Source organism: Fundulus heteroclitus, chromosome 20, assembly GCF_011125445.2.
Source record: "Fundulus heteroclitus isolate FHET01 chromosome 20, MU-UCD_Fhet_4.1, whole genome shotgun sequence".
Classification (NCBI taxonomy): Eukaryota; Metazoa; Chordata; class Actinopteri; order Cyprinodontiformes; family Fundulidae; genus Fundulus; species Fundulus heteroclitus.
In genome coordinates this window covers 44,533,569-44,558,640 of record NC_046380.1, presented here as the reverse complement: position 1 = coordinate 44,558,640, position 25,072 = coordinate 44,533,569, and the positions used below count along the sequence as shown (strand labels likewise).

The following is a 25,072-nucleotide window of genomic DNA, read 5'->3' as shown; positions in this document are numbered from 1 at the left end:
GCATCAAAATCCAATCCCACACACCCTATTGTTATATATTTAATAAAGGATGACTGCCCTCACAAAACACGTCTAGAATGGTAGTCGTACTTCATACCTTATTATTTGATTGATCTTACTTAAGATGACAGTGATGGATGGCTGGGTGAGTTGCTCCTTCCTTTGTTATGCAGGTGAGCTAGAGACGTGACGTGAGGCAAACTTCTCCAGGTGTGTCGTCCTCTTCATAAAGTGGTTTTTACTTCTTTGTTGCAACTACCAACTACCTCTTCAATCGCTTCTGGCTACGGGGGATCCTGGTTCTGACGCACTTACAGAATGATGTTCAGACTGGGAGATAAGTTTCAGATGTTCCCGTCTATTGAATACAGTTTGTAGATGAACAAACAATCCAAAATCCTGAGTGGCAGTCTTTGACAACAAGTGAGATGGACAGCTGATTATAGAGAGTGTGGATATGGCAGAACCTAAACAGTAGGTTATTCTTTGTCAAAGAAACACTTTCTGCCCTCTCACCTATATAGATGTCCCCTCTACACCACCACCAGTGGTATTGCGAAATATAGGTAAGTGTGTCAACCTGCATGTAAACAAAACACTACCACTCAAACCAAGCAAACTAGACCCAAACTAAACCCAAACACCAAGAACTATAAGTGGCTCCTACATTGTCTTATCTTAGAATGATTTAATAAAAAGAAAAGAATACCATTGCAGCATAGTCAATTATCTTTTATCTAGATTCCTATATTTTCACGATACTCAGGGAAGATTCTCTTCTCCCATTTTCTAAATAAAAATGAAGCAGATCTCAGAATCCAAAAAGCAGATAGCTCTGATGATACTTACCTCGGACAACCAGTTTAGCTGAAGATGAAGCACTGTCCACCACTGTCTGAGCTGTGCAGGTAAATATTCCTGCCTGACTCAGCTGAGCATTTACAATCATTAGGTCCCCAATGTTTTCTTTCTGAATAGACAGGGAGAGAGACAGAATGCAGAGGGGTTTAGATTCTATTCTGCAGGTGGAACACAATCGGAAAAGTCTGAAGTCACTGGTACAGTTGAGCAAAGAACTTTATTAGGTATGTTTAAATGACTTGGATGTGTGTCTCACATTGCATCAATGGCTCTGTTTGTAATTATACATTAAAATATTTCAATAGAAACAAATTAGATGAAAGAAAAATGTGAGTTATAATGTAACCTATAAAGGTATTATGCAGTAAGACAATCATACATTCTATTTTTAGTCATGTGGTGCTGAATGTAATTCTTTTTGCAATGTAAATATTGGAATTGGTTATTTATTGAACGTGATACTGGAAAATAGAACAGTCTTCAAAATTCTGACTGCGCGGTGTGCTATATGGACCCCATGTGTGGTATGAGAGAAGTGTTTATGGGCATGTGTCTACACTTGTTGATATTAGTGGCCTATTATTAGAAACTCCAATGGAAGATACAAATGTCAAGGTATTTTATTGGGATTTTATGACAGTCCCATGGTAGCATATCATTGTAAGACTAAAGGAAAATTACTCTTACTCATGCCAGATGGATGTAGTTTCACGGAGTTCCACACATCTATCTGGGATTGCTCCATTGGAGATGCATTTAAGAAGGAGAGGCCTTATCAAAAGTCTTTGCATATGACTGGATAAACCACTTGCCTGTCATCATTACTGATGTGCTACTTCAACCACATCAAAACTATCATTTCCACAAACAAAATCCTTGAAAGCCGTTCTCTGGTGTGCTTTTAAAGAATTAATTAATTAATTTGGTAGATTGAACAACACTGATAAAATAGCAGCATCAATGTTACCGGGTGACCAAATTTCTCTAATAAAAACTTGGGACGTCTCTGATTTTACTAAGCGGGCGGTGCAGAGTCTGTCGGGGGGTTGGTTTGTTTTGCCTGACCTGCACCGTCGACGGGGCGGGGAAGGTACATTCGGCTTCTACTACGTCGGGACATCGTCAAGACCGGGTACATGCTTTAAACTTTTTTACTCCATCATGATATTCTCAAATTGGGGATATTTCTGGGACAGCTTTTGCCGGGGAAAGGTAATCAAAAACGGGAACTCTGGGACATCCTATCACCGCTTGCTTCCTCACTGCGAGCCACCATCGTTGTCTCTGAATCCGAACCGTCGCTTCTCTGATACGTCACATCTATGAAAATCCTGGCCGGCAATCCTGATTGGCTCGTCCTTTTATGCAGTATTGAAATCCCTCCCAATGGCAGCGATTCCAGATGGATGTGTGGAGCCGGTGGAACTACAGCCATCTGGCAAGAGTTAGGCTAGGAAAATTATGCATGCATTTCAATCTTTTTTTACACAAAAATAGTCTGACAAGTGTGGGGGCATTTCAATTCAGCCCCTAGTAGAACCACCTCTTACTGCAGTTCGCTGTAAGTCTTTTGAAGCATTTCTCTATCAGCTTTGCACCTTCAAATGGAAGTGTTTGATCAATGTTTGCAAAATCGGTCAGATTGAATGTAAAGTATCTGTGATTATCAATTTTCAAGTCTTGCCGCAGATTCAAAATTAGATTCGGAACTTGACTTTGACTGGGTTATTTTGACACCTGAAGTTTCTTTAAATCAAAACCATAACCTTGCAGTTCTGGCTGTTTGTTTAGGGTCATTGTCCTGCTGCAAGATGAACCTCTATCCAAGTCTCAAGTCACCTCTAGCAGGCTTTCTTCCAGGGTTATCCTGTATTTATTCCATCCATCTCCTCATTAACTCCCCACAGCTTGACGCCCCTCCATCATGTTTAGTGTGTTCATAGTATTAGTTTTCTTGGACCTAAAGGAATTTGCATGTAGCGCAAAAAGTTCAATTTTGATCTCATCTAACCAGAGCAACTTATGTCCACACAAGTGGACATTACCTAGTAATCAGTTAACTAATGAAGGTATAATTGGTTATCTTGGATTTAAATTAGAATTAGACAGATTATATCCTAGACTTTCAGATGTTTATTTGTAAAAAGTTTAAAAATCATAAATCTGTTTTACAACTATGTGCTGTTTTGTGTTGGTATATCTCATGAATTCCCAGTAAAATGCATGGACGTTTGTGACCATGACATGACAGAAAAAAATTTAAAGAGCTATGCATATGTTTACAGGTTTCTAAAAATGCATTAATGTTATAGTGGACATTTTTTTCCAGAAATGTAGGTGAGAAATGAAAGAGTCCCTTTTTAATAAATGCAAGAATGCACAAGACCATCTTACCTGCTCTTCCCCTCTAGGGAACAGGTGTCAAACTCAAGGCCCGTGGGCCGAATCCGGCCCCTTAAGGCAATTTATCTGGCCCTCAAGAGCCAAAAACGACCTATCATGTCATAAAGTAGAAGCATCCTGTCACTAGATGTCAGTTTTGTCAAATTAAGACAACCCAGAAATGTCCAAAAGGAGAAAAAGTAATGCAGAATGATTAGAGTTTAAAGTTTAACTCACCTCAATATGTAATATATTGGGTTCTGTCTTGGTTTTATGATTATTATTTGATCAATTGTCCTTTCTCCTGTTTTAGTTTTCTGTTTTGGGTTTGTTGTTTGGTTTCTGCTATTGTTTATGTTCTCAGTTTTTGAGTTCTGTCAGGATCTCTCACTGATGTCTGGTTTGATTTCCTATTGCACACACCTGCTTAGCTCCGCCCAGTTGCTCATTACCTTCCACATGCACATGACAGTATTTAACCAGAGTTCAAGCCAGACATCAGTGCCAGATCTTCTCGTGTGCCAGTTGGTGAGTTGTATCCAGCACTTTCAGTTTGCTTGTTGATCCTGACCTGTTGCTCTCACGGATTTCTGAGCCAGCCTGTTTTTGTTCGGTTTGCTCTGGCCTGTTTTTGGACTTTTAGTTTTACCTGATCCCTGCTTGAGAGTCTGTTCATCTTTGAACTGTTTTTTGACCAGTGAGACTGCTGAACCTGCCTGTCTCTTGCTTTGTTTTTGATCAGCCTTTAATAAATCTAGTTATCTCACATTCTGCTTGTTTGGCTGAATTCTGGGTCCTCAGTCTCTGGTTTATTACAGTAAGATCTGGCCAAGAATCATGGACCCATCAGCCAATAAGCTGCTGAAGCAGTCAGCACGATCAGTTTGCAGCAGCAAGCTGTTTCCTGCTCGGAGCATTCGTTCTGGAAGACTCATTGTGCTCGATACAGAAACCTCATTCCCCGCTCAGAACAACAGCAATCACTCACCCAGAGATTCTGCTGTCAGTTCCTTTCAAGCGTTTTATCCAGATCCGAGTTTGTTTACAGAGGTTGAGGCAGATCTTATTGCAGATCTTCGGCCCAATCTCTTTTTTGTTTCGGATCATTGTCTTGATTCCACGGAGGAGGTGTTTTCTTCAGCAAGAGTTTTTGCCGACTTGTCTCCACGGGCAGATGGAAGTCCACAGCACCTCCAGACTGGCAAGCACCGCAGACGCCGTCGTAGATCTGCTAGACAGAGCTCTGCTGATGTCTCCAATGCCCCAGTTTCTGAAAGGTCCTCCATTTCTGTTACGGGTTCGTTTCCGCCTGTTTGTTCAGTCGAGCCAATCTGTTACTGCCAAGTCAGCCACAGCTCCTCCTAGTGGTGCTCCAGAAACCGACTACAAGTCACTGGAGGACAAGTTGAAGACTTATGCTCCCTTAATTAAACATCTTAGGGAGGCCCTTTTCAGCCACTACTCGGCTGATCTGGAGGCCAAATTAAAGGAGGTGGAGGGACATTATAGAACTGCTCTCCGGGCGTTCTACAGCCGAGCCGCTTCACCCCCCGAGGGTCCTGAGTCTGTCCCCGAGGGTCCGGCCGACGCCTCGGCCCCTGAGTCTGTCCCCGAGGGTCCGGCCGACGCCTCGGCCCCTGAGTCTGCCCCCGAGGGTCCGGCCGACGCCTCGGCCCCTGAGTCTGTCCCCGAGGGTCCGGCCAACGCCTCGGCCCCTGAGTCTGTCCCCGAGGGTCCGGCCGACGCCTCCGCCCCTGAGTCTGTCCCCGAGGGTCTGGCCGACGCCTCGGCTCCCGTCAAGCCCAAGTCCAGAGAGTTGGTCCAGGAGGACTTGGCTTCACCCGAGTCACAGGAGGGGGTCCAGGAGGACCTGCTGCCGCCGACGTCCGAAGTGGGAACCCAGAGGGGTCCGTCGCAGACGTCCGACGTGGGAACCCAGGGGGGTCCGTCGCAGACGTGTGACGTGGCAACGCAGAGGGGTCCATCGCTGACCTGTGATGCGGGGACTCAGGTGGATCCTTCGCTCTTCGGGCACCTCGGGCCTCAGTTATGGATTCAGCAACCGTGGTCCACTGGAGACTCTGACCCCGTTGGCTTTCCTCTAAAGTCTCAACCCCTAGTCGCCCTGGTAGACAGCCAGCTCTGGGAAGGACTCTACTGGCTGTCATTGTCTGACATCCTCCAGAGGCTGATTTTAAGACTTTTTGTTGCTAAGGGTCTGACTTTCACTCCAGCCTCAAGCTCCACAGCCTGCAGTCGGGCCTCATCCACAGCCTGCAGTCGGGCCTCATCCACAGCCTGCAGTCGGGCCTCATCCACAGCCTGCAGTCTGGCCTCATCCACAGCCTGCAGTCTGGCCTCATCCACAGCCTGCAGTCTGGCCTCATCCACAGCCTGCAGTCTGGCCTCATCCACAGCCTGCAGTCTGGCCTCATCCACAGCAGTCTGGCCTCATCCACAGCCTGCAGTCTGGCCTCATCCACAGCCTGCAGTCTGGCCTCATCCACAGCCTGCAGTCTGGCCTCATCCTCAGCTCCTGAAGCCTGTAGCCCGGGGCCTCCTGAAGCCTGTAGCCCGGGGCCTCCTGAAGCCTGTAGCCCGGGGCCTCCTGAAGCCTGTAGCCCGGGAAGCCTGTAGCCTGGCTTCCTCTTTAGCAGCCTGTAGCCAGGCTCCCACCATAGCAGCCTGTAGCCAGGCTCCCACCATAGCAGCCTGTAGCCAGGCTCCCCCTTCAGCCGCCTGTAGCCAGGCTCTTTCTGTAGTCGCCTGTAGCCAGGCTCTTTCTGTAGTCGCCTGTAGCCAGGCTCTTTCTGTAGTCGCCTGTAGCCAGGCTCTTTCTGTAGTCGCCTGTAGCCAGGCTCCTTCTGTAGTCGCCTGTAACCAGGCACCGCCGTCCTTAGTCTGTAGCCCGGCGCCTCCCTTAGTCGGTAACCAGGCGCCGACTCTCTTAGCCTGTAGTACGGCACCTCTCTTAGCCTGTAGTTTGGCGCCGGGTTCTGTTTTCTCCCTCTCCAGGCCCCGCCAACAATCTCTGAGGGTCCTGCCGTGCCGACGGTCTACGAGGTTCCTGATCCGCCGACGGCCTCCTGGTCGCACGCCGGAGAACCTGTCACGCCGGGGCCGCACGCCGGAGAACCTGTCTCGCCGGGGCGGCCCGCCGGAGAACCTGTCTCGCCGGGGCGGCCCGCCGGAGAACCTGTCTCGCCGGGGCGGCCCGCCGGAGAACCTGTCTCGCCGGGGCCGCCCGCCGGAGAACCTGTCTCGCCGGGGCCATCCGCCGGGTCGACCGCCGGACATCCAGCCACTTTGACTTTTTAAGGACTCTGTTTTGGTTTTGGATTCGCTCTTTGAGGATTGTTTTCTGTTTTGGACTTATATTTGGTTGTTTTTCTTTTTTCAGACTCTGGCCCTCCAGCCTGTAGCCCCCTCCACCTGCCCGGTCTGACCTTTGTTTTGTTTTCTTTGGACTTTCAGAGACGTTGGAGGGCGTCTGGTATCCGCCCTTGAGGGAGGGGCACTGTAATATATTGGGTTCTGTCTTGGTTTTATGTTTATTATTTGATCAATTGTCCTTTCTCCTGTTTTAGTTTTCTGTTTTGGGTTTGTTTGGTTTCTGCTATTGTTTATGTTCTCAGTTTTTGAGTTCTGTCAGGATCTCTCACTGATGTCTGGTTTGATTTCCTATTGCACACACCTGCTTAGCTCCGCCCAGTTGCTCATTACCTTCCACATGCACATGACAGTATTTAACCAGAGTTCAAGCCAGACATCAGTGCCAGATCTTCTCGTGTGCCAGTTGGTGAGTTGTATCCAGCACTTTCAGTTTGCTTGTTGATTCTGACCTGTTGCTCTCACGGATTTCTGAGCCAGCCTGTTTTTGTTCGGTTTGCTCTGGCCTGTTTTTGGACTTTTAGTTTTACCTGATCCCTGCTTGAGAGTCTGTTCATCTTTGAACTGTTTTTTGACCAGTGAGACTCCTGAACCTGCCTGTCTCCTGCTTTGTTTTTGGTCAGCCTTTAATAAATCTAGTTATCTCACATTCTGCTTGTTTGGCTGAATTCTGGGTCCTCAGTCTCTGGTTTATTACACAATATCAACGTTTTTGTGGATAAACTGTTCAACTATGCTAATTTTATGTCATTGTGAAGCTTCTTTTTTTTTTTTTTTTTTTTTACATTTTATGTGAACTGGCCCTTTTATGACTTCAGGATGCCAAAGTGGCCCGATATAGAAATGAGTTTGACACGCCTGCTCTGGGGTATCGCATGAAAATCTCCCAAATACACGCTGGTTTTATTCTTTTCATCTGAGGCATTTCTCTTCTTCTCATAAACTTGTACACTCTTCTTGCAATTCTCAGCCATTTTCACAGTACACAATGAGAGCAGCAAAGCTACAATAAACAGCTAACCTCACATGTAGCACTTTGAGGTTTTATTTAATGTGAAGTGCATTACCATTAAAATGTATTATTATTATCGGTATTATTAATACTAATACCGAGGCCAAAAAAAATCATCCACTGTACCTTTAACTGAAAATAATATGTAATAAAGTATGAATCATATAAAATGTATTTGTCAAGAAACCATATTCATGTACATTCATGCAAAATATTATCATAAAATCAATCTGAATCTCCTTTCTGTCACTTTGTTCAGTTTTTTCAGAGATCCCTGGTTCTATAGATCTTTTCTTTAATTCCTGCTAGAGTTGTGTGAAAAAGTGTTTGCTCCTTATCAGATTTCTTACTTTTTTTGTACCATGTAACCTCGTGGAAATAATGAAAATGTCTGAAGATAAGAGAGCACGCAGTTTTTAGTTCTTTTTCGGAAGGCTGTAGACTGGGATTTGACTACAATCATCCATGTGCCTTTTATTCGTGTCATGATGTGCCGATTAGGACAGCAGTCATTACATGATGGATGCTCCTTTTTTACCACATTAGAATTCTTACTGTTGACCTCATGAAAGGTTGAGGAACAGGACGTAGGAGCAGGAGGTAGGAGCTATAATTTGAACATTCAGATGCAGCTTTGGAATCTAATAGCAGACTACTTTTGGACCTGCAGATTGAGAAGTCCTCAAGTTACTTGTAAAGACAAGGCTACATTCACCCCTCTAGATTAAATCCTACATCAGAGAACCAAAAAAATGTCTGATCAAATAAGTGTCATATCAACAGCTTTTAGCCAGGTAGCTCCGAATTTTGGTCCTACAAAACTGAAAAATATAGACTCAGACATATTCTGTATACATAAGGAAAAAAGATAACTAAGTAGTTTAATAATAACGATGCGAAAAGAGGACAGGTTTGTATGCAGACTTCTGTTTAATCAAACACTAACGAGCAAATTCTTTTGCAAAATGCATCATTTCACACTAAGTGCTGTATATTGACCTGAAAATCATTTAATATATCTCAAATTCAAATACCGGGGTCAAAACTTACATGGTGCTGCTTTAAGTTTTTCAGAACATGTAATTACTTTAACTATTAGTCAAAGATAATACAAGTAAACAAAAAAATGCATTTTTAAATGAAGGTTTCTATTAATTAGGGGAAAAAAACAACCACCCATCTGTGACAAAGTGATTCCCCCCTGGAAAACATAACATAATTGGTTTGTCACACATGAGTTCACCTTGTCTAGTTACGCCCATACCTGATTACTGTCTGTTCTTAATTAAGAAATCACTTGAATAGGACCTGCTTCACAAAGTGAAGTACAGCAGAAGATCCTCAAAAACTAGACATCTGAGATCTAAACAGATTTAGGAACAAATGAGAAAGAAAGTCATTGAGGTCTATCAGTCTGGAAAGGGTTCCAAAGCCAGTTTTAAAGGTATACTATGCAACCGGGGTTGATTTTCCAGCGAGGCTCCCCCCAGAGGGCGAAAGTAAAAGTGCACTGTCATAAAGATGCTCAGCTGTTGTGTTTTCTCCGTCAAGCCAGGCGCGGTTGTTTTGAGCTTAGCCGACAGGCGAACGCAACGAAAAGTCGAAAAAACGGCAGTACAAACAATGACTATCACAGTGAAAGTATGAACATCAGGGTTTTCCGCAGTGCTATCTTGGCGAGGCGGCCGCCTCGATATGCTTGCATGTTTATTTGACGTTAACACGCAGTTCTTTGTTGTTGCTTTCGCGCGTGGTTGATGGTATCAGATTGCCAGATCCACACAGCAAAAGCCTGAAGGGACGGAGCGAGTCTGTGAAATGCTGGCCAAGTGTTCCGTACCGCGACATACAGCTGCCTTATAAACACGGCAGGCCAGTACACACAAGAGAGCATGAAAGCCCCTGAAACCACTGGACGGCTACAATTATTTTATATCGGGAAAAAGGCCCCAGCAACGCCCGCGGCGCCATAAGGGATTAAGTGGGTCAGAAAATGGATGGATGGATGTTGTTCACACATGTTTGTGCAACAGCACAAAGCAGCGTCGGACACAGACCGCATCTCAGCAGAGAGGAAGACCCGCCCGGTAGGTTAAAAAAAAACATCATTCACTACGGATTATTTTGGTGTTTTTGTCTTGTTAAAATGGGTGGGGGTGTCGGCGACAATGCAGCGTGAACACAGAAGTACTAGTGCCCGTGAACGGGGGCGTAATGGAGTCACTGTCTGGAGCAGCAACAGCAGCCCGCTTCTCCGGCCCGTGTAGCGATCGGCACCTCCCCTCCGCCGCTATTTAAGTAGAACAATGACTAGAGCAGAATTAAGTTGTATTTACCGGAGATGAAGTGTAGACTGCAAATTCTGTCGTAGTACGATGGCTCCCCCAGTCCATTGGGAGTGTCTGCCTGCGCTCTTTTCATTGAAAATATCAATTTCTTTCTTCGTCCTTCCTCCTTCGGTAAACGACAGAAACGTACATCCAACGATTTGGAATGCCTCTGTGTGCAACCGGGAGCACAACAAGTCGAAGGCATTGTTTAGATTCCAAAAATAAACGAAGTAAAAGTATGCTCTAAATCACCCATTTTGTAATGATAGTAGACGGGAACAGTTCTGCTTTTGCCTACCCGCAGGACCCGGATGTAGCGCTGACGTCACGCGTGACCTACCCTATAGTGAATGGCAGGGCAAAAACACATGGAGTTGTCGCCGTAAAGCAAGACCGACTCTCGCGGTCTTGCACGAGACTTCTGAGCCTGTGGGTGCGGGCCGAGGGCTCTTGCAATTGCAAGTACGGTATTTCCCCTACAGACCACCAGGGCGGCCGAGAAAACCTTTGTTCGACCTGAAATGACTCATTTAATCATCCAAAACGGTATGGAACACATTAATTAACTGAAAAATGTTGCATAGTATGCCTTTAAAGCGTTGAGACTCCAGTGAACCACAGTGAGAATGGCTGAAGAACAGCCAAATGAAGACTTTGGAGTGGCCTAGTCAAAGTCCTGACCTGAATCCTATTAACATGTTGTGGCCTGACCTTAAAAAGGCAGTTCATGGTCCAAAACCCTCCAAATGTGGCTGAAATACAACAATTCTGCAAAGTGGGCCAAAATTCCTCCACAGCACTGGAAAAGGCTTGCTGCAAGTTATTGTAAATGCTTGAATGGAGTTGTTGCTGCTAAGGTTTAGAATTGTTTTTTATGTTGATAAGAACAACTGCATGTTGTGTTTACTAGTGTTGTCTTTTGACTAATATTTAAATTTATTAAAAGTTCTAAAACACCTAAATATAACAAACATGCAAAAAAAAAAAAAAAATCAGGAAAGGGGTAAACACTTTTTTACACCACTATATATCTTTCAGTGGTTAAGACCATCACTTCTCTGACAATTAGTTATTATGTAACAGTGTAGTGTTTCCCTTTTAGAGAGAAAATATGAGTGGAGGATCTCCACAGAATCTTGTACTTGAGTCATGGTAGGATGGAGAGTTAGATGGATACACACATTGGCCTCCATCTGCAATAATGTCTAGCCTGCTAAGCTGAAAGATGAAGCTGTGGTTATTAGAATTGTCTATGTATCAACCCAGTGTGTGCGTGAATTGTTGTTTGTCCTGTTTGTCTCTCTGTTGCCTTGCGATAGACTGGCGACCTGTCCAGGGTATACCCCGCCTCTCGCCCATTGATAGCTGGGGATAGGCACCAGTACTCCTCGCAACCACATAAGGGATAAAGCGTGTTGGAAAATGGCTGAATGGATGCTTCAACCCTCAACTATGATCATGATAGATGAATTAAGAAAGAACGAGATCTCAGATCAAACAGGCTGAAATTACCTTCTACAATGAGGTGCTTAGGCATTGCACCATGAGATGTGAAGCTCTGAATCACTGCACTCACCCCCTCCACACGCTGGTACAGCCCAGCTGAGTTCTCCAGGTCCAGGGGCACACCATTAAGGGCCCAGGTGAATGTCAAGTCCATGGTGGGGTCATGGGAGGCATGACACTGCAGAGTGACGTTCTCTCCTTGATTGATGTCAGCATTGGAGGGAGCCAGTGTGATTTTGGTGGCATCTACAAATCAAATACAGGCGTCAATTTTAGGGACCATAGGTCTCTCACATGCTAATGTCTATTTGAATACTTTAGTTTCTCAGGGAATGTTTGTTTGGACATTCATGGAAATTGTACATTTGTGTAACCTGCCGATTTATATTAATTGCACAGTATTTTACACTATCCTGTAAACTGACTGCTACTGGTCTTTTTGTCATGAGCATCAATTAACTTGGAAATTCAACTTAAATATTTCAGTTTTCTCAGGGAGCATTCATCTGATGCACTCATGCAACTGCACAATGATCTACATCAGGGGTTCCCAAACTTTTTTAGCCGCGCACCCCCTTCCTTGTCCCAACCGTGTTGACGCACCCAAAATCTTCAATCTTTTTCTTGCAGTTACAACAATACAATCATCATAGCAAAAGGTTATGGAAACAAAATTAGAACATATTTTGAATTAAATTGCAATAAAGTTACACACAACATCCACAACAGAATCCTGAGGATTTTCAGGTGCATTGGTGGCTCAGCATGGAGCGAGAGAAAGAAAGAGACGCTCAGATCGGTCAAACCTCCACATACAACCTGAAACGTCTCTGAAGCAGAGATCATCCAGGTGGATTCACAGAGTAAACTCTGATAACCTACCCATGTGTGTGTTCTCACCTTATGTATTTCATGTAACAGCTTCTAAATCTGAGTTTGACGCACAATTTACGCAGCAGAATATACATATAATTTGATTTGAGAATACTTTGGTAGAGCGGCACAGAGCTCCGTAAAGATGTTATTAATCTGAGAAATAAAAAGTAATTTCCTGATTGTTTCACAGCGGCTACATTTAGCAGGTATACATGCCTCAGCTCCCCACAGCCCACACCGCCGGTTTCCCTGTTCCGGTCTGAATATGCGCTAAAACCGCACATTTAAAATTAACTGCACCTGAATCACAATCAAAAGTATTACAGCTCCGTGCATGAGCATGAGAATTGCACCTATCACCAATTTTTCCACCAGCAGCAGTGGTGCTTGTTACCGGTTCAGATTCACATCACCATGGGCAGCGCTGTTTACAGGCACTGCACAATCGATAGAGAGAGACCGAGTCACTCATTTTAATCTTGCATTTAAAATTTTTACCCAAAATTAGATTTTCCTTCTCTCGGTTCCTCTCCTCCTTCATCGCTAACTTTTAGATGTCTTACTTGCATGACAGTTTCCCCGATTTCAGCCAGTTGAGCATATTTGTGAGAATGAATGAAGTAGGGGCCACAGGCTAGGTGCATATATAACCCACAATGTGTATAAAAAGATAACTTCCTCTATATTTCATCTTGAAATGAAGCGTAGAAGAAGACTTCTAAATAAATAGATTATCATGTGAATACATGAAGATTTCGTTTTTTAAATATGTTTTGTTGTGTCTACGTGTATGATATACTGTTCTGTACATGCATTCTGAACCAAAATTTAATTATGGTAACACGTAAAGACAAAGATTCTTAATTCTTGCTGGGAGCATGTGAAAATATCATAGATACAGGAATGTATGAAAGTGTGGCAGAGATTATCTTTAGTTCTCTTCTCATCCCTGAGAGCTAAAGCTTGGTAACAAAGATTGAAAGCAATAGCATTACCGGAAGGAGAAGAGTGGTGTAGAAATAACTATAAAACTTTTTATATGTTAACCTGCAAACTAGTAAAATAATCAATATGTATGCAAATTATCAGAGGTGGGCAAATTCTGTTCTCTTAACCAGATTATTTTAAACCAATGGTTGCATGACACCAGTCCTCCAGAGCTGGTGTCCTGCAACTTCTAGAGGAGTTAAATAAATAGGATGAAGGAAAACTAGGGAGAGTCTTTACTTTATAAAGCTGGATTTGGCCACCGCTGCAAATGATGGAGCTCTAGACAGTTGTTTCCTAAGATTGGCAATATTCTGGCATGTTAGCCATAGATACAGGATTCTGGCATGTTAGCCATAGATACAGGATTCTGGCATATTAGCCAGAATATTCTCTGGAAAACCAGTGATGACCCCTAATTTTTATATAGTCATTCCACTATATCAACTGTCAGCAGTTGTAATGTCCACAATAAAAAAGTCCTGTATGGACTGTAAGGCCACTAAGAGAGGAAACAGTCACTACCCTAAATGCAACATAAATAAGTCAGGTTTCAGTTTCCAGATGTTTTTAAATTTTAAAGGCATACTATGCAACATTTTTCAGTTAATTAATGTGTTCCATACCGTTTTGGATGATTAAATGAGTCATTTCAGGTCGAACAAAGGTTTTCTCGGCCGCCCTGGGGGTCTGTGGGGGAAATACCGCACTTGCAATTGCAAGAGCTCTCGGCCCGCACTCACAGAAGTCTCGCTTTACAGCGAGAACTCCATGTGTTTTTGCCCTGCCATTCACTATATGCACACGCGAAAGCAACAACAAAGAACCGCGTGTTAACGTCAAATAAACATGCAAGAATATCGAGTTTTATTATTATTTTTTTTTTTTTTATGTTGGCGAGACGCTACCGCGGCGGCGGCGGCCGCTGCGGCTTGGCGAGGCGGTGGCGGTAGCGTCTCGCCAACATAAAAAAATAAAATAAAATAAAATAAAATAATAATAATAATAATAAAACTGGCGAGGCGGCGGCGGTGGCCGCGGCTTGGCGAGGCGGCGGCGGCGGCTTGGCGAGGCGGACGCCGCCGCCGCCTCGCCAAGATAGCGCTGTGGGAAGCTTGATGTTCATACCTTCACTGTTAGTCATTGTTTGTACTGCCGTTTTTTCCACTTTTCGTTGCGTTCGCCTGTCTGCTAAGCTCAAAACAACCGCGCCTGTCTTGATGGAGAAACCAGAACAGCTGAGCATCTTTACGACAGTGCACTTTTACTTTCACCCTCTGGGGGGAGCCTCGCTGGAAAATCAACCCCGGTTGCATAGTATACCTTTAAATTTGGAAGAAAGTTTGGCAAGTTTGCAAGCCTGGTTATTTTTTTCTGTTTATGCTGAAGGAGTGTCTGGTCCAATTTCTAAAACAGATTACATCTGAATGCTATGAGATAATATGCAATGTACATGGCAGTCTAGCACCCTCTCGGAATAACTAAGGCCTCAAAGACAATGTAAACAATTCATGATTAGATCAGAACCCATGTAACCATTTGCATGTTATAAACACTTATTGAGTCTGTTGTGAGGAGTAGAGAATATAAAGTCTAATAGCAACTGGGAGGAAGGACCTGCAGAAGCGCTCCTTTGAGCATTTGGGATGCGGCAGCCTGTCCCTGAAAGAGATATTGTCCAACCATGAAGTTATTTTCCTTACACTCCTTCTCTCTCCAACCACCTGCATTGGGTCCAGGCGGTATCCCAGGACAGAGCTGGCCCTCCTAATGACCTTATCCAGTTACTTCCTCTCAGCTACAGATAAGCTGCTGCTCCAGCAGACAGAATAGAAGATGGCTGAAAGCCCCACAGAGTCAAAGAAGGTCTTCTGGAGCACCTCTTGCACTCCAAAAGACCTCAGTCTCCCTGTAAAGAGCATCAGTGTTGTGAGTCCAATCTAGTTTATGGTTCAGGTGAACACGCAGGTACTTAAGAGTCCAGTATCTCAACATCAGTTCCCTGGATCTAACATGAGATTTGTCTGCTGGCACAAGTCTACAAAACTCTCTGTCCACTGTCTGTACTCTGACTCGTCCCCATCTGTGATGAGGCTGACTATGGCAGAGTCACCAGAGATCTTCTGCAGGTGGCAGCCTGGTCAGATGATGGGGAAGTCTGCAGTGTAGAGGGGGAACAGAAACAGTGCCAGCACAGTTCCCTGCAGTGCTCCCATGCTGCAGACCAGCCTGTCAGAGACACAGCCCGTTTCCTCACATACTGCGGTCGACCAATGAGATAATCCAGTATCCACTGGGACAGTTGGTGATCTACGGCTGATCACTCCAGCTTGTCCTTCAGGGATCATGATTGTATGGTGTTGAAAGTGCTAGAGAAATCAAAGAACATCATCCTCATAGTGTTACCAGGATTCTCCAGGTGGGCCAGAACTCAGTGTAGCGTGTGTTCCTGGGGCATACTGACAGAAGCAAGGCTGCCATACAATCGGCCCCACCAGGTCCTTTGACCACCTTCAGAACATTGCTTATATAATCCCACTAGCTTTAGAGTTGGGTGCAGAGTGTGTGGTTATCAAGCAGTTTGTCATGATTTAGGTTTGTGTTTGGACTAATCTGGACTGATTATGTTCCACTCGTCACCCACCAGTCACCATCCTATCAGCTCAGTCACCTACCCTACCCCTACCACTCAGCACCAGATTAGCTCCACTTGCTACAACTAATTAGTGCCAACTCTGCTCACCTGTCACTCTCCCTACTTATACCTACCTCATTCAACCACTCCCTTCCAGAATGTCGCGTCTTGTTTACCTGCCTGTATTTGTTGTTTGCTCCAACGGCTTCCCTTCGTTTGTTCATGTGTTTTCCTTGGACCAAGTCCTTGCCCAGCCCTCGCTAGTTTACTTGCTAGTGCTTCTGTGCACCGCCTTGTAGGAAGAAATCCTGAGGGATTCTGTTATTCGCTCTGCTCACACTGTGAACATGTCAGAGGCCTTAAGTCTAATTCTCTCTACTAATTCCAACCACTTCTGATGCTACCTGCAGCTTCTGTTCAAGTCTGTTTCTGTGAATAGGCTTCTTTGCAAGTCTGGTTCTTCATGATTCCCCACCTGCATCTTTTGGACTCCAGCCCATTCCTGCCTGCCTGCCTCGTCTGCTAGTATTCACCATTTTTTAATAAACCTTTTAAAACGTAAACTCTGTGTCTGGCAAGAATATCGGGTTCCCAGATCTCTACGCATTACACAGTTTTTAATTATCCACTGAAATAATAAATGAAAATTGAAATTTTATTTGATCATCATGTCTAATGTACTGAAAACATAAATTAGGCAGTCACATATTTGTTTACTGAACATAAAGCAGTTGTTGGACTTCTTATAAAGGGTTTCTCAATATAAAAATATCAACTCGTGCACAGATCTTTCCTATGGTCCTATCTTTATCTCACAAAAGATGTTATCACTGGCTTCAAATAGAAAATGGAAAAAGCTAACTATGTGGCTCTGAACACCAAAAACCTTCAAGGTTGTTGCGTTTACCATGACCCAAAGAAGAAGATACTTCAATTGCCAGGAGTAACTACAGCAAAATAGCAGCAATACCATACCTCAAATAATAATAATAATTTAACTTTATTGATCACACAATGGAGAAATTCACTTCTGCATCTTAACCCATCCACTTGGAGAGCAGTGGGCTGCCACTGTGCGGCGCCTGGGGAGCAATCAGGGGTTAAGGGTCTTGCTCTGGGACCCAGAGTGCCAGCACTGGGGATCGAACCAGGTACTTGAATCCTTCTCTGAGTGCAAGCACACTGCTCTAACCACTGGACCACGACCCCCCTAATGAGATACTTTAAGAGCTTTTCGATGTTTCAGGTGAGATCTTTCCATTCACATAGTAGAACCCAGTAGACTCAACTTAAACTAATACAATTACTTTTTTCTTGATCACTTTTTTAGACTTTTTTTTCTTTTTTTGCTATTGGATGGATCATCATTTGCTTTTTGGGCTTGAGCAGCTTATTTAAATTCAGTGTATTTATATAGCCCCAATTCACAAGCCTACATCTCACAAAGCCAATTACATACTGCCTAATTTGATTTGATTTAGCTATTAAACAATGCAGTCCCGTTCAGTTTATAGTGTGGATGTGGTAAATAAATGTTGAATGCCTTTGACTGTGAATACCCAGACATTATTTCATCATTGTACATTTTACACCATAAAACAACATATTATCTAGTGTCATTTTTTACAGACTGTAAGTTGCATTTTTTTCATAGTTTGGCCAATCCTGCGACTTTTATTCATGTGCAACTTATATATCAAATTTAAATGGTAATTCATCTTGACCAGCATGAACCAAGGAGTAAACATTCTAAGTGCCTTTTTCTTCTGTCCCTTCACTTGTACATTATCTGGAAAAACATATGCTGACCCCTTATGTTAGACACCCCAATATAAACCTCTGCCCTGAGAAATACTCAGTAACTCAAGAAGCCCTTCCTTAAGTATACTTATTTACTCTATTGGTGAAATAGATTGCCCACTATGAATCAGTGACAATGACTCAAGACAAGCAATCCAAATAGGCCGTGGGCCAGAATCTGTTGGGTGACTTTTCGTATGAACTGTCAGGGGGCAACTTTCTTTCACTTGGATCAGTTGCTACCACTGAGCTATATAATACACTGGAGTGCTGATTTTCCTGAAAAACTGAAGTCACTGGCCGCCATCTTGCTACTCCCTACTCTCACAGAATCCCCTAGGATTTGGTTGCAACAACAAGCAGTTTTCTGGCTGTGTAAAAAACGTTTCATAGGTAATTCTACAGTCAGTGTACTAACACTATCAACTACTAGGATATTAGGTGCTGAAATATTTTACATGTTATTCATATTAAATATATATATATATATATATATATATATATATATATATATATATATATATATATATATATATATATATATATATGTATGTGTATATGTAGGCTATATATGTATACATATATGTAAATATATGTTTTTGTACGAACTGCAAAATGCAAACATGAGAAAATCCTCGTTACTGCTGTTGCGCACATATTCCCTAGTTACTGGAGGAAAATAGGGAGTACGAATATGGCGGCTGGTGGCTTCAAAGCGACTCGTTCTAACAGCAGGCTATTAGCACTCCAGTGTCTAATATAGCTCAGTGGTTGCTACACATAGCAGTGATCTCAAAACACCAATGTTCCCACGTTTTCACTTGCACATTAATAAGTTTAAGCCAATAAAAAAATTTAAACTGTAACGCTCCAGTCCAAGAGGTCACGTGATTCGAGTTCTGCTGCTCAGCCAATCAGATCGCTGTATTGTCAGCTGTGCGAGTTCAACCAGTTCATCATGGCTGTGCCCGTAAGGTGTTGTATGCATTTGTTTCCAGACGAAGAAAGCCCAATAATAGCATTTTCTGGTGCCAGTTTGCAGATATCTTGATGGCAAAATAAATAGTCTAGGCCATCCATCCATCCATCCATCCATCCATCCATCCATCCATCCATCCATCCATCCATCCATCCATCCATCCATCAATTTTCTAACTCTGTTCGTCGCTCTCACACTTTAATGCCTAAGCTCCTGTTCCTCCACGTTTGTACTCTTGGTTTTTGGTAAGAGCTCCCAGCACCTTGATTCTGTTTTTGGATTACCTGTTCTGATTGTTCTGCCCAGTCTGTCCGCCTGTTTTCCCGTCAAGTGTGTCTGGATGTCTGCCTTACCCTTTTTGGATCCTGTTCTGTTTGCCTGCCTTATCCCCACTCCTCGCCTGTCCTTCAATAAACCCAGTTAAAAGGGAATACTGTGTTTCGGCTGAATACCGGGTTCTTCACCACACCATTCATTACACCAACACTAGTATGAGCCAGAACTAGCCTACAACAAGTGGCGGAGAAGGTCACCTGTGGTGCTGCAACAGCACACATCTTGACAATGAGATACAACAGTCCTATGTAGGCTATAGGCTAATTATATGAAACAAAAGGAAACCGTGTGCTGGTGAAGATTCTGAGTCATTTTGCTTCCTCTCCAGGAAGCTTTCTCAATTCAAACAGCAGTGTTGTATAGTAACAAAGTAAAAATACTTCACTACTGTACTTAAATATATTTTGGAGTACTTTATACTTTTATCGAGTATTACATTTTTTGATAACTTTTACTTTTACTTCACTATATTTCCGAACTTAATTGCATACTTTTACTCCGATACATTTTCAATGTTTGAACTTGAGAAATGTAAGTAACCAACGTTAATATCTCAAAATAGCATTTAATTCTGAAGTATAACACATTTTATCAACAAAAACCTAATCTCTTTTGTAAAACTAAATATTCTGTGCCAGGCAGGAGTTCTGAAGACTGCTGGAAAGATGGAAAAGCAAAGACTGCAGGTTATTAAAAATTCAGATTCTTAGCCACAGCCATCTGAAAAAGAAAAGGTGAGGGTTCCCCTTTTACCAATATTTCATTGTTGTTATTGCTTTCATTTTTTGTCGACCATTTAAGGCAGTTCAGGCATAAATAGTCAGATCCTAGAATTGCCCCTGATCACCACCAACAGGATAAGAAGCTAGTTCAGTAGTAAAGCAGGTTAAATTAACCTTGTGGTATAGGTAGAGCATCTAATAGTAGAGCCGGTAGTCCTAATTTGCTTAACTACATGATACCTGCAACCGCAGGTGTATCTATTAGCAAGTTTACCACTTCCTGTAGGTTAACTATCACTTTATCACTTAACCATAGTATACACCCCCCTTGCCTGCACTTGGTTGTGTACAATTTTAAAGTGTAGAGCACTGACCTTACTTGATCAAGGAAAACTGAAAGCTTACAAAAAGGTTGTATTTTCTGTCTAAACTTGGTCTAAATTTCTCCTGCACTTGGCTGTTTATAATATTTTAAGGGAATTTGACTTTCAAGGTTTACCAACATCTAATAAATGTCATTCAAACTGCATGTGCTTTGTCTTACTTTTTACTTTAAGACTTTTACTCAAGTAACATTTCAGTCAGTAACTTGGACTTTTATCAAAGTCATATTTTGGAGAGGTACTTACTTTTACTTGACTCCGAGATTTCAGTACTTTATACAACACTGTCAAAAAGTCTGGAGTAATGTGGAGTAACAAGCTTTATACCATTGCCAAACAAAGGCCTTGTAATGGCTTAGATGACATGCAAATTCAACCGAAACAGGTCCACCCCTTAGTAATGGGCGGTCGTTAAAGCCGTTTGGCAATGGTATAAAGCTTGTTACTCCACATTACTCCAGACTTTTTGAATTGAGAAAGCTTCCTGGAGAGGAAGCGAAACATCTTCAAACTATGGAAAACAAGTCCAGTTGCTTTGTTTTTTACTTTTTTTGGAAAAAAGGAAACCGTGTAACATAACAATAACTTTAAAAACGTGATTCTTTGAATCTTCACTGGTGAAATCAACAACAGTGAAACTAACACAGAGAGTTAGTTAGCAGCTAACATTCAAAAGTTAAATAGCCTAGCCTTACGAACACTGAACGTTACACTTAACAAGAACATGCAATAAAAAGAGTGATTCATGGTTGAGAATAAATGAGTTACTCAAATAAACTAGGTAAATTTGGTTGCTTAACTTGCTTTGAAGCAACTTCTTTGACTGGTCCTGACAAAGCACCAAGTAGAAGATACCTGACTCAATCTAATATGCAGCACCGTGCGTTTTGTGTTGATCGAGCAATGTGCCCATAGCAAGTGTGAAACAGTGCCAAAATCCCCTAGTGGTCGAGAGTGGTATCACAGGGACTTGACTGCAAAGGTGCCACAGACACTATTTCATGCTTTATAGATAGTTAGATGTCATCACAGACTGTGTCTCACAGAAAGTATTTTACAGTATTTTGAAAATACAAAAATACACAACACTGAACTATTTTGATAGAAAATACAAAGGCATTATCATCATTTCAAAATACAAATTACAAAATAGTATTTTGTATTTGAAATACGTATTTCAAATACTTGTATTAGAAATACTGCCCATCCCTGACCAGGGCTTGCTAAACTTGTAAAAACTATCCTGCTACTGTACCACTTAAAATAGGGTGACCAGACGTCCCGATTTCCGGGGATTGTCCCCGTTTTTGATGACCTGTCCCTGGAAATGTCCCCAATTTCAGTGTATCTGATGGAGTAAAAAGGTTTTGCGCAATGAGAGGTATTTACTTGGTCCTGCCGCTGTCCTGATGTAGTCGAAGAACTAAGCCGAACATGCCTTCCCCGCCCCGTTGGCGCTGCAGATCATGCAAAGCAAACCAACCCCCTGACAGAGACGGCTGCTTGCAGGACCCAGACTGTGACAACCCTGTTATTGGGCTGTGTCCATGAAGCTAATAACAGCTAGCGCTAGCTTACAGGTCTGTTGTCGGGCCGCGTTGCAGCTTCGCTGATGAACGTGAGCTTTATATTGCTCTGAAACTCTGTGTCGTACTGTTAATTTAGCACGTAGCCAGCGTAACATCACGTTATGCTGAAATGTGCTGGATAAAACCTTGCTGGTTGGAGCTGCTAATTTACCCCATTCATCCTCCCAGGTATGTTCCACGTTATTCAGCCTGTTGTGGATTCAGCTATGTAATTTATTAATTGTCTTACCAAATTAAATGCCAGTTTATGTCTTGGATTGAGGGAAATAAATGGCTAAATAAAAGCATGTGACATGGAGTCAAACTACACAGGAGTAACTTGTAGAATTGCCAAGGCAACGCGTTTTCTTTTAGTGAGCACTATATTTAACAGTGAAAATAGACACTTCCATCATTTTCTTCTTCTACTGTTAACGTCTGGCTTCTGGATAGACGAGTCCGACAAGCCACATCTCTCTACTGGGCTGAGTCCGATGTGTGGTTTTTGGACGTACAGTGTGAGCAGTCAGATCACATCAGAGCATTGGGCTGAACAGTGTAAGAACAGATATCATGAGCTGTGAACTTTTAAACCCTGCGTTTTCGTCGTACAGTTTGAGCTGTATCTGAGTATAACAATTGAAAATATTGTACAGTGTATGCCTGCCATTAGACTGTATATGTTTTTGTTCCCTCTTTATGACATTTTTATGACTGATGGGACTTATATTCCAGAGTGATTTATAGTCTAAAAAATACTGTAGTTAGGCAAGAAATTTTGTCTTTTATTTTCTGTTGCAGGAAGCTAGACTTTGAAAAGAAACCAGAACAGACCATTATGAAGAAAATCTGAACCAGCATAATATTGAGGCAGTTTTTTAAAGCTTAAATTTGGACAGTTTGCACAATGTTACACCCAAATGTTTCAGATTGCTGGTAGTGGTATTTTCTGTGTTAGTGTGCAGAAGGGGATTTACCTCTAACAGACAGGTGTCCAGTGCTGTTGGCTTTGCCCAGGTAGTTTTCAGCAAAACAGGTATATTTTCCTTCATCCGCCCTGCTGATGTTGTAGATCCACAATGTACCATCTGGAGTTATGGTAATTCTGAGAAGACATGAGTAAAAGACCCCAGAAAACACAACAGTTGTTAACCATAGCACTGCTAGAAATTGTAAAATCCTGTATATGCTGGTGAAGATTCTCAGTCATCCAGGTCATGATTATTACAAAAAAAGTAAAATACAAAACAACTGGACTTGTTTTCCGAAGTTGAAGACGTTTCGCTTCCTATCCAGGAAGCTTTCTCAATTCAAAAAGTCTGGAGTAATGTGGAGTATCAAGCTTTATACTACTGCCCAACAAAGGCCTTGCAATGGCTTAGATAACATGCAAATTCAACAGAAACAGTTCCACCCCCTTATTAATGGGAAGTCGTTAAAGTCATTGGTCCACTCCTCTGTAACGGGGAGTCGTTAGGGTCGTTTTTGGCCTGGCTCGCAGGAACAATGTTTAGATCACCCGTATGAGGGTGAGGATTGAAGTGATGATTGGCTGGAATAAACCCTATTGCTGTATTAATCCTTTATAGTACAAAAAAAGAAATATATATATATATATATATATATATATATATATATATATATATATATTATGAACCCAAAATTCAGCCGAACACAGAGTTACATTAGAAACGGTTTATTGGAAATGTTCAATGCAGAGACAGACCTGGGGGCTCGTTCTTCGTACGTTGCTTAAACACCCGAGATAAAATGAGGCATTCAAGGCGCGTTCATGCGTCGGTTTAAAAGGGGAAATGTGTCGATAGTAGAAACAATGATCAGCAACGCTGCTATTGGCTGTTCAGAAGGGCCAAAGAACGTGCACAGTTTTTCTCCCAAGCAGAACAAGAGCTTTTAATGGAAGGTTATGCCAAATTTCAGTCATTAATTGAAACCACAGGGGATTTACACAGTCACAAAAAAGTTACTAGAATATTACAAGCAATAGTGAATTAGAGAGTTTTAAACAACTTTAAGATAACTATAACCTGGAAAAATGGGATTTCTTTAGATACCTTCAGCTAAGATACCATTACAATAAAAATATAAAATTTTTGGAGGAGGATGAGACAGGTATACTTAAAATCTTATTAGATTCCAGCAATGGAATCTAATAAGATTCCTACCATACCCTCCAGATTAGGTAGGATTCCTCTTGGTGTGTAGAGCGCCATTTTCGCTCCAATTTCCTAACATTGTGCTTCAAGGAATACAGCTCTGAATTAAACCAGGGAGCCAGCTTCCTGTGAATAACCACCTTCTTTTTCAAGGGAGCTACATTGTCTAATGCAGAACGCAATGACAAAGTCACACCGTTAAAAAAGGTGTCTATTTGTGAATGGGAAGAAACAACATTGCTGTTATCTGCAGGGTAAATCTGCAATATTGACGATATCAAGAGGGGGACAGACTCTAAAGTTTGATGCAACATTGTCCGATAAAGATCTACTATAATGGAACCCTCTTTTGGGGGTGGAGAACTCAGTTAGATTAAACTCAAATGTTATTAAAAATGATCAGATAGGACAGGGTTGTTGAGGAAATACTGTTAATTCTTCACAATCGCTGCCATATTTCGGCACAAGGTCTAAAGTATGGAGCCAAGAGTGCGTCGGTTTATGAACATTTTGAGCAAAACCAATTGAATCTAGGATAGTTTTAAAGGCTACGCTAAGGTTATCACATTCTGTGTCAACATGAATGTTAAAATCCCTCACTATAATAACCTTGTCAGTGTTTAACACCAAACCAGATAAGAAGTCTGACAACTGATCCAAAAACTGAGAATAAGGGCCCGGTGGACGATACAAAACAACAAACAGAAGAGGTTGTATCAGGGAAAATCGTATGAAACATGGCCTTCGGCTGTACGGCTGCAATGCTTTTGAATAGTGTACGTACAGATCGACATATACAAACTGTTTGCGTGTGTCTGTTACGGGGTACTCCTACGATTCGCCCACTTGGTCCAAGTTGACGTTTCGTACGGGCATGCTGCCTTCCGTGCACCATGTGATGGCACTCTCTTCTCGATTTGGCAAATCGGGGGGGATCGGAGGGGGGGGCGTGTACGAAAGGAAGGATAGCTGTACGGGCCTGGTTACAATGGCTTATTAGCCCACCCATGATAGCGCCACCAACGTGTCGGAAAGTGCACTGCACGAACACAACTACGGACAGGAGGGGAAAAGTGGTGAAGCTTTTGCTATTGGCCGAGACCATGGCTTTTTTAATTATGCGCGTTT

The 25,072-nt window shown here is 42.7% G+C and overlaps 1 protein-coding gene across 3 annotated transcripts in view; it reads right to left on the bottom strand.

Moving 5' to 3' along the window:
* Positions 1-25,072, bottom strand: part of cntn2 (contactin 2) — a 118,835-nt gene that overhangs the window by 41,601 nt on the left and 52,162 nt on the right. For all 3 annotated transcript variants that reach the window (XM_036152106.1, XM_012873379.3, XM_036152105.1), the window contains exons 12-14: positions 22,745-22,872; positions 11,552-11,727; positions 850-970 (exon numbers count right to left, since the gene is read on the bottom strand). In XM_036152106.1, the coding sequence (XP_036007999.1) occupies positions 850-970; positions 11,552-11,727; positions 22,745-22,872 (425 nt within the window). The remainder of the gene's footprint in view (positions 1-849; positions 971-11,551; positions 11,728-22,744; positions 22,873-25,072) is intronic.